The sequence below is a fragment of the Penaeus vannamei genome, chromosome 31 (assembly GCF_042767895.1).
Source record: "Penaeus vannamei isolate JL-2024 chromosome 31, ASM4276789v1, whole genome shotgun sequence".
NCBI classification, from domain to species: domain Eukaryota; kingdom Metazoa; phylum Arthropoda; class Malacostraca; order Decapoda; family Penaeidae; genus Penaeus; species Penaeus vannamei.
The window spans coordinates 30,152,884-30,163,185 of record NC_091579.1 but is presented as its reverse complement, the minus strand read 5'-3'; the positions used below and the strand labels follow the sequence as shown (position 1 = coordinate 30,163,185).

Genomic DNA, 10,302 nt, shown 5'->3' with positions numbered 1-10,302 from the left:
ATTCCTAAGAATTTCTTAAGGATTTACGGGATTCCTAAGAATTTCTTAAGGATTTACGGGATTCCTAAGAATTTCTTAAGGATTTACGGGATTCCTAGGATTTTTTTAAGGATTTACGGGATTCCTAAGAATTTCTTAAGGATTTACGGGATTCCTAGGATTTTTTTAAGGATTTACGGGATTCCTAAGAATTTCTTAAGGATTTACGGGATTCCTAAGAATTTCTTAAGGATTTACGGGATTCCTAAGAATTTCTTAGGGATTTACGGGATTCCTAGGATTTTTTTAAGGATTTACGGGATTCCTAGGATTTTTTAAAGGATTTACGGGATTCCTAGGATTTTTTTAAGGATTTACGGGATTCCTAAGAATTTCTTAAGGATTTACGGGATTCCTAAGAATTTCTTAGGGATTTACGGGATTCCTAGGATTTTTTTAAGGATTTACGGGATTCCTAAGAATTTCTTAAGGATTTACGGGATTCCTAAGAATTTCTTAAGGATTTACGGGATTCCTAGGATTTTTTTAAGGATTTACGGGATTCCTAAGAATTTCTTAAGGATTTACGGGATTCCTAAGAATTTCTTAAGGATTTCCGGGATTCCTAGGAATTTCTTAAGGATTTACGGGATTCCTAAGAATTTCTTAAGGATTTACGGGATTCCTAAGAATTTCTTAGGGATTTACGGGATTCCTAGGATTTTTTTAAGGATTTACGGGATTCCTAGGAATTTTTTAAGGATTTACGGGATTCCTAAGAATTTCTTAAGGATTTACGGGATTCCTAGGATTTTTTTAAGGATTTACGGGATTCCTAAGAATTTCTTAAGGATTTACGGGATTCCTAAGAATTTTTTAAGGATTTACGGGATTCCTAAGAATTTCTTAAGGATTTACGGGATTCCTAAGAATTTCTTAAGGATTTACGGGATTCCTAGGATTTTTTTAAGGATTTACGGGATTCCTAGGAATTTTTTAAGGATTTACGGGATTCCTAAGAATATCTTAGGGATTTACGGGATTCCTAGGATTTTTTTAAGGATTTACGGGATTCCTAAGAATTTCTTAAGGATTTACGGGATTCCTAAGAATTTCTTAAGGATTTACGGGATTCCTAAGAATTTCTTAAGGATTTACGGGATTCCTAAGAATTTCTTAAGGATTTACGGGATTCCTAGGAATTTCTTAAGGATTTACGGGATTCCTAAGAATTTCTTAAGGATTTACGGGATTCCTAGGAATTTCTTAAGGATTTACGGGATTCCTAAGAATTTCTTAAGGATTTACGGGATTCCTAAGAAATTCTGAAGGATTTACGGGATTCCTAAGAATTTCTTAAGGATTTTTTTTTTGGGGGGTGGGGGGGATCACCAGGTGGGGTGTAGGGGGGGGGCTGCCATCTGTACCCCATGTAGGAACTTGTTACAAAAGGTTTCGAGACGTGACCAAGGCATAACTACCTGGATAGTGTCCAGGTTTCGCTTCTATAGAGAAAAATCTGGCGGTACGAAGGCCTTGGAGACACATAACATCCCCAGATATTCCTCTGCTTCCATCCTTGTTTCTCTCGCTCTTAATCCCCCAAAACAGACACCATAAATCAGCCCCATTCCCTTCGCCATCCTCCTGAACAAAAGCAAATCACACAAAGCTCCTGGGTCAGCTGTTGGACCCCATCGCCAGCTGATCGCCTCGCCTCGGGGTCCTTCGCGCCGAGAAAAGTCCCTCTGCTTCGGTACCGGCACCTCCAAATACTCTTGTTGGCTGAGTTCGTGGCTCCTGCTGCCAGACCAATCCGTCTACTGACTTCCTGGTCTATCTGCGTGCGTGTGTGTGTGTGTGTGTGTTTGTGTGTGTGTGTGTGTGTGTGTGTGTGATAGAGAGAGAGATAGAGAGAGAGAGAGAGAGAGAGAGAGAGAGAGAGAGAGAGAGAGAGAGAGAGAGAAAATACACGTGAGAGAGAACGAGAGAAAAAAAAACAATACACAGCTATTTATCTACTCCGTGTATGGACTAAGGGCGGCAATGCAAACTAATGCATAATAAATCCCAAGTCATTTCTCCCAATAGCCTCGGCGACTGCTCCGCGCGCAGACGCCGGCTGTTTCCTCACGCAACTCTCTGGTGATCCTGACAGTGTCTGCCAACCCCACACTAGACACACACTCATGGATTCGAAGCCTGTGTGGATACTCTTAGTCTTGGGTGCGTCGGCTGCCTCAAGGGCGTCTAGCCAGGTCAGGGAGAGAGGAATCGATTCTCCTGCAGAAGGATGGGATCTGGCAACCTTCTTGAATAACTACGTGCAACTGCAGGGTTTTAACAGCGTGCACTTCTTGCGTGACAGCAACGGTGAGAGTGATGTCCTATGTTCATTTTATTTATTTATTTGTTTATTTTATGTGTATACATACTTATATATATTTCTTTCTTTCTTTCTTATTTATTATTCTCTATTCTGTGTATTTTGCGAACGGATTAGTTTCACCCTGTTTATCGTACCCGAGTATTCGCACATTTCAATTAAAAAAATCTGAGCCTATTAGTGTGAATATAAAGCGATCTCCAAATTCGGGGATTACCTTTGCTACTTAGCAATTTTATGATCAATTTATGTTGGCGCAATAAGGATAAATGTATTACGATATTTTTGTAATCTCTGCATTCACCTTATCTTGATATAAAAACAAAATCAAAAGGGACTTGGTCGAACTGGAGTGCTGATAATTTCCCAAAGGCGAAGCATTATCTTTATAAACTATTTACATAAGCTATCAGCAAGGTATTCAACACATCATACTGACTCCACAGAGGACAATATTTATAATATAAACCCCCTTCCCCCCTCTTATAAATGATAATCTCATTAGGAATACATTCCCATCCACTTTAAAGCTTCAACACTCGGAACTCCCAAGGTTTGAACCGCGAGATTCGATCCTTGAATCTGAAACACTTTCCCCAGTTCGAACTGCTCGGAAACCGTAGTCGGAATAGACTGTACACAAGTGAGCCAAAGTCCGCGTACATTCACATTATATCATATTCTTACGCACGTCGCCGAGAGATGGTGCAGTATTCGTCATGTCTAAAGTACAAGAGACGTGAGTAATGGAGAAAGGACAAGGGGAACATTGAGCATGAAATGAGGTAACATGAAAGGGTAGGAGGAGTCTAGTGGCAAAGTATAAGTGGCAAAGAGTGTTGTTGTTTTATTGTCTGTATTGTTACTTTATTATCTGTATTGTTTTCAAAATTATTATTGTTATTATTATAAGAAACGGAAAAGTAACCATTCCGTGATTTATTGTGATGTCCGTTGCTTATTTAATTATGCTCTCTCTCTCTCTCTGCAAAACTATCGCTAAATCTTTTTTTTTTTATTCTTACTAATATTATTATTACTATTATTACTATTACCATTATCATCATCAAAAATGAAATGATTTAGTGGTTCGTTATCTCTCTCTATCACTCTATCGATCTCAGTATATCTAAATTTGTTTATCAGACTATCCATCTATTTATCTATTTATCTCTCTATCTATCCATCTATCCATCTATCTATCTCTCTATCTATCCATCTATCTATCTATCTTTCTCAGCCTCTCTCTCTCTAATAACTATATAAAGTAATATATAACTGTTTACTTTTGATGAATATAATAATAGGAAAAATATAAGAAGAATTATGATAATGATAGCAATTGGCAATAATTATGTTAATAGTAATAATGATGGTATTGATAATGTTAATAGTAATTAATATGGCTATGATAATAATTACAATATTAATGATAATAATAATAATAATTACAACAACAAAATTATAATAATAATGATATAATTACATTAACAACAATAATGATAATAATTACAACAACAACAAAGATAATAATAATGATAAAGGTAATAATAATCTTCATCATCATTATAATGTTAATGGCAGCATAGTCACAAACCTATCTTGTATCCTTCTTCTCTTCTCTTTATCTCTCTTTTCTTTATCTCTCTTGTCATTATCTCTCCTTTCTTTATCTCTCTTGTCATTATCTCTCTTGTCTTTATCTCTCTTGTCTTTATCTCTCTTGTCTTTATCTCTCTTGTCTTTATCTCTCTTGTCTTTATCTCTCTTGTCTTTATCTCTCTTTTCTTTATCTTTCTTTTCTTTATCTCTTTATCTCTCTGTTCTTTCTCTCTCTTTTCTTTATATCTCTTTTCTTTATCTCTCCTTCCCTCTGATTTCTACGAATACTTTGCCATGAACAGTGAAACATTGTCCTGTGTTGTGTTTTTGATGCATTGTACGGTTATGTAAGCACTCTGTAAGTAATAAATGCATTTCCACGACCCTTCAATTCTCGCTTTTTTTTTCTTTTTTTTTTCTTTTTTGAAAATTGACAATTCAAGGATTGAATTAATGTTAAAATCCTCATGATTACCAATAAAAAGCGAAAAAGGGTTTTTTTTCGACGTTTCTCTCAAAGGGCGTCTTTTGCTCCTGGGTTCACCTTTTCCCTATATTTACCGCCAAAGTTACAGGTGTTATTCTGCTTGTAAATAACATTTCTTAATAATCTTATATAAGCATATAGATAATATTTCTTATTTTCTGATTATACGGGAAATATAGTAACTTAATGACTGAATTGAATCCTCGTCGATTACGTTCAATGACGTTCGAATCCTCGTCGATTACGTTCAATTACGTTCGAATCCTCGTCGATTACGTTCAATTACGTTCGAATCCTCGTCGATTACGTTCAATGACGTTCGAATCCTCGTCGATTACGTTCGAATCCTCGTCGATCACGTTCAATTACGTTCGAATCCTCGTCGATTACGTTCAATGACGTTCGAATCCTCGTCGATCACGTTCAATGACGTTCGAATCCTCGTCGATCACGTTCAATTACGTTCGAATCCTCGTCGATTACGTTGAATGACGTTCGAATCCTCGTCGATTGCGTTCAATTACGTTCGAATCCTCGTCGATCACGTTCAATTACGTTCGAATCCTCGTCGATTACGTTCAATTACGTTCGAATCCTCGTCGATCACGTTCAATTACGTTCGAATCCTCGTCGATTACGTTCAATTTACGTTCGAATCCTCGTCGATTACGTTCAATTACGTTCGAATCCTCGTCGATTACGTTCAATTACGTTCGAATCCTCGTCGATTACGTTCAATGACGTTCGAATCCTCGTCGATTACGTTCAATTACGTTCGAATCCTCGTCGATTACGTTCAATTACGTTCGAATCCTCGTCGATTACGTTCAATTACGTTCGAATCCTCGTCGATTACGTTCGAATCCTCGTCGATTACGTTCAATTACGTTCGAATCCTCGTCGATTACGTTGAATGACGTTCGAATCCTCGTCGATTACGTTGAATTACGTTCGAATCCTCGTCGATTACGTTGAATTACGTTCGAATCCTCGTCGATTACGTTGAATGACGTTCGAATCCTCGTCGATTGCGTTCAATTACGTTCGAATCCTCGTCGATCACGTTCAATTACGTTCGAATCCTCGTCGATTACGTTCAATTTACGTTCGAATCCTCGTCGATTACGTTCAATTACGTTCGAATCCTCGTCGATTACGTTCAATTTACGTTCGAATCCTCGTCGATTACGTTCAATGACGTTCGAATCCTCGTCGATCACGTTCAATTACGTTCGAATCCTCGTCGATTACGTTCAATGACGTTCGAATCCTCGTCGATTACGTTCATTCTAGCCGTCCGTCAAACCCTATTCCTCCTCCTTCGCAGTGAGCACCAGCGTCCCGTGGGAACAATGGTGGTCCTTCGGCTACCGCCACTTCCTTCGGGCGCAGAAGGAGGCTTACGTCGCTCTCAGTTCCCTGGCCGACGTATCCCAGGTGGTCGACCGACAACTCCAGCCGAGTGGGGAGAGTCACAGCGAGAATGTCATTGTCATTTTTGCTCGCCTGTTTACCGACAGCGACTTCCAGATTCTGAGCGCGGTAGGGTCCGTGAGTTCGGTGTGCCGTTAGGTGAGGTATATCGTGAAGCATCTCAGAATAGTACGGTTGTTGTACGTATCTGGCGTCCATTTTGTCTACCTTCAGGATCTGACGTGATGTATATGCTTGTAAATATGTGTTATTGTATATATATATGCTTGTAAATATGTGTAACTGTATATATATATGCTTGTAAATATGTGTAACTGTATATATGTATTTGTAAATATGTGTAACTGTATATTATATATATATTCTTGTAAATATGTGTAACTATATATATGTTTATAAATATGTGTAACTGTATATATATATGCATGGAAATATGTGTAACTGTATATATGTATTTGTAAATATGTGTAACTGTATATATATGCTTGTAAATATGTGTAACTGAATATATATATGCATGTAAATATGTGTAACTGTATATATGTATTTGTAATTATGTGTAACTGTATATATATGCTTGTAAATATGTGTAACTGAATATATATATGCATGTAAATATGTGTAACTGTATATATGTATTTGTAATTATGTGTAACTGTATATATATGCTTGTAAATATGTGTCTTCTGCCAGGTACTGAATGAGAAACGTTTCCAGTCCCTTCACTGGTTGTTCCTGTGTCTTGCCCCTTGTTGGCCCAGACTCGGTTACGTCGGGTTCCCTCTTGACAACATGGTGGGTGGTGGTGGAAGGGTTTTCCAAAGCGCTGGAATGTAATACCTTTAAAAAGAATTATTACTCATTTAGTTTGGCTGATAATTTACCCGAATATATTCTGATTATGTCCCCATTTGCTTGTGTGTGCGAGCGTGTGTTTGGGTTTTTGTATAACAATGATCCGTTTTTTACAATAATTATGTGTGTGTGTGTTGATAGATACAAATGGACGTGTATATAAAAAAGTACAGAAGGGTGGATACTGCGCAAGACCCCAACACAATACCTGAAACATTGATGGCATACCAATTACGAATGGTATCAGTCTGTCGCAGTAATAGCGGGAGACCTCACTTAATTATGAATTTGTGCGTGTGTGCGTGTGTGCATAACCGATTCTCTTATTAGTCCTACCCCTCGACTCAATTAATTTTCTATTTTATTTGAAAATAGTCTAGGCCAACAAAAAGCATTCAGGAACGAACATGAACATTTTTGCCTAGAAAACATATTGGCCTTACATGTCCTTTGCTTGTCCAGATGCACGTACCTTCGAGCTAATGAGTTTTCATCCTTTACAAACGATTTTTTTGCGCTAAAACTAAATAGACGAACATTCTTTTGTTTGTTACCGGGGTGTGTGGGAGAGCGTTATTGTGTGTGCTCCATACAGCTCCTGTGTGAAAGCAAAATATCTATAGAGTACAAATCTATTTCTCTGAACATTTCTTAATGTATCAAGAACATTCAACTGGAATTTCATATACCTGTTCTCACCTCCCCTAACTACAATTACAACTCACAACCTGCCCCCTATTCATTACTTTCTTTATAAACAATGTTGGTGTATTCAGATTTTATATTTTTACACGGTTTGTTATCCACACATAGGCATTGTAAGAGCATTCATGAACAAAGCTGAAATTCTGTGCATGGTGAACAAATAATAATTTTTGGTCCAATTCATTCACTCTGTAGACCAGTAGTACGAGAATGTAAACAAACACAGAGTTGCCGCTTCTGTTATCCAACGAAAGGGGTATAAGTGCAGGAACTGTACATATAGGACAATATGCATATACAATTGTAGGTAGGTATGTGTAGATAGACAGATAGATGGATGAATGCGTTCGGGTTAACTGATTCTATCGAAAACGTTGCTTTCAGGCTGTCGTGGCCGAGGTCTCCAGCCTGCGTCCGGGCGCGGAGGTCGCCTTCTGGGACGTGTACCAGCCGGCGCCTCATCTTCCGCAGCGAGCGTCTGTCGTGAGGCGCTGGCCCCTCCGTGACCTCCTTTGCCCCGACTGCCCAGGGAACGCGACGTCCGCAGCCGGTCTGCCGGGGCGGGAGGAGGAAGGCGACGGGGGCGGCGGCGTCGCTTTGGGGTTCCCGCGGGAGCCGTGGGCGAGGAGGACCAACCTCACGGGGCTCGTGGTCAGGTGCACCGCCCTGCCGGTAAGTATCAGGGCAACATTTATGTATTCGATTTCATAATGCTTTATTCTAAAACAATTTGTGTATATTTTTATTCCTTAATTTCCTGATCATAGACAGTTGACATTCGCAAATTCCACACATTATCCTGCTTGCGAACCTTTTCATATATGAATAAATTATTGATATATATATATGTGTGTGTATGTGTATGGATGTATATATATATATATATATATATATATATATATACAGAGACAGACAGACAGACAGACAGATAGACAGAGAGAGAGAGACAGACAGACAGACAGACAGACAGAGAAAGACAGGACACGTAAGCACGTCTGCATGTCCCTTCCCCAGGGCGCCCCCCACACCTACCTGCAGGACAACCCCGACGGCGGCGTCAAGATCTCAGGCATCTACGGCGAGCTGTGGGACGCCCTGAGAGACATTCTGAATTTCACGTGAGGACTTCGAGTTCCCTTGTATTTCGTATTCAGATTATTAGAGAAAGGCGAAGAAAAGGTCGAAGGTTTTTTTTTTTTTTTTTTGCAAAATTAAAAGCACCCAAGCAGTCTAAGAGTAAAATAGCAAAAAAAAAAAAAAAAAAAAACAACAACAACGAAGCTAGAAAAGGTATTGAATGAGAATGGATATCTTGACAATACAAGAGATGTTTTTAATCGGTTTCGATTATTTCTTCGTCAGAAAAAAAAACATGATAAATAACATGTATTTCTGGCGGTGATGTATAATCGAAACCGATCAAATACATCTCTTGTATTGTGAAGATCTCCATTCTCATTCATATCTTTTCTACATTTGTCAACATGAATACGGTTTATCTTTTAATAACGAATCTCCGTTTTTCTTTGAGACGAATACGTCCATCGTTGTACTTTAATTAATCATCACCAAAACTGTCATCAAAAGCACCCCCTGTTAAGTTCGCCTTCGCATCGACAAAAAAAATAATAATAATAAAAAATAAGAAATAATAAAAATAAAATAAAATAAATAAAAATGTATCGGTAAAAAAATAAGGTAATTTTCTATATTACTTCCGCATACTCGATATCGACGATTTTGGTATTGTTGGATTCCTCTCACTCTCCACATTGCAAATATATAGCTTTTAATGGGCGGAAACCCCCCGTTAGCGACAAACTTGGCCCCGATAGCAGGGGAGAGCATGGAAGGTTCCAGGAAAAATGCGGGGTTAAATAGTACTAATAATATAACGCACAGTGAAAATAACCATGGTTATTCACATAACTTTCCATTGCAGTGGGCTGCACCCCCTGCGACCCCCCTGGGGGGGGGCTGCCGCCTCCCAACCCCCGCCGAGGAAACAAAACCTCCACCACGTATTCACGGCAGGCTACAGCGTTACACAATCATCGTCGATGTCGGAGCAGGGGTCGTATTACCTCGTAAGATTCCCACTGAATCAGCATATTAACCTTATTATAGTCAGCATTGTATATAGAGACGATTGTAGTATAATCGGGATGAACAGGGTGGCCCGCCCTCGTCGGCGGGTTTTGCGCCTCTTTCGATGTTACACCGATGGCCTCAAGGTCGATTTTCCCGTCCTCTGGAATAACGACATCCGTATTCCTAACCGAAATAACCGTCGCGTTCAGAAGTCAGTCATAGCCGCCGCGACGGCCGAGTGTGGAGGGTGCTCGTATTCGGAGACGGATTTTCTGCGCGAAATTGCAACTAGCCAGGAAAAAATGCTAGAGACGTGCTTGCGCCACGGCCTCCTCTGTCGGGAGAAAGCCTGTGGCAGGCGCGGGCAGCCAGCACGCCTAGACCTGAAAAAGAAAATACCTGCCGGACGCACCCTGCCTCTTTCACATTCTGCGGCAAAGGAGCACCCTCCCTACTAATTAGCGGCATTAATCAATCAGGTTAGTACCTTAAAAATCCTAGGTTATTGTAGGTTATGCGCTCTATCCTGCCGTGAATACGTGGTTGAGGTTTTGTTTCCTCGGCGGGGGTTGGGGGGTCGCAGGGGGCACAGCCCCCTGCAATGGAAAATCATGTGAATAACCATGGTTATTTTCACTGTGAGGTTATATTATTAGGGTAAATTTATATATTAAGTCCGCCGCTCCGACATCGTCGCCCCCGCTATCGGGACCAAGTTTGTCGCTAACGGGGGGTTTCCGCGCAATAAAACCTACATATTTGC

General features: G+C 39.7%; 1 protein-coding gene across 3 annotated transcripts in view; it reads left to right on the top strand.

Annotated features, from left to right (window-relative positions):
- The first annotated feature begins 2,120 nt into the window (after nt 1-2,120).
- LOC113822671 (glutamate receptor) overlaps nt 2,121-10,302 on the top strand; it is a 14,037-nt gene continuing 5,855 nt past the window's right edge. Inside the window, exons 1-5 of one of the 3 annotated variants that reach the window (XM_070144066.1) lie at nt 2,121-2,352; nt 5,782-5,996; nt 6,582-6,683; nt 7,833-8,120; nt 8,463-8,566. In XM_070144066.1, the coding sequence (XP_070000167.1) occupies nt 2,169-2,352; nt 5,782-5,996; nt 6,582-6,683; nt 7,833-8,120; nt 8,463-8,566 (893 nt within the window). In that variant the 5' untranslated portion in view covers nt 2,121-2,168. Of the gene's footprint in view, nt 2,353-2,987; nt 3,105-5,781; nt 5,997-6,581; nt 6,684-7,832; nt 8,121-8,462; nt 8,567-10,302 lie in introns of those variants that run through there. The other 2 variants (XM_070144067.1, XM_070144068.1) reach the window with 2 other exon arrangements.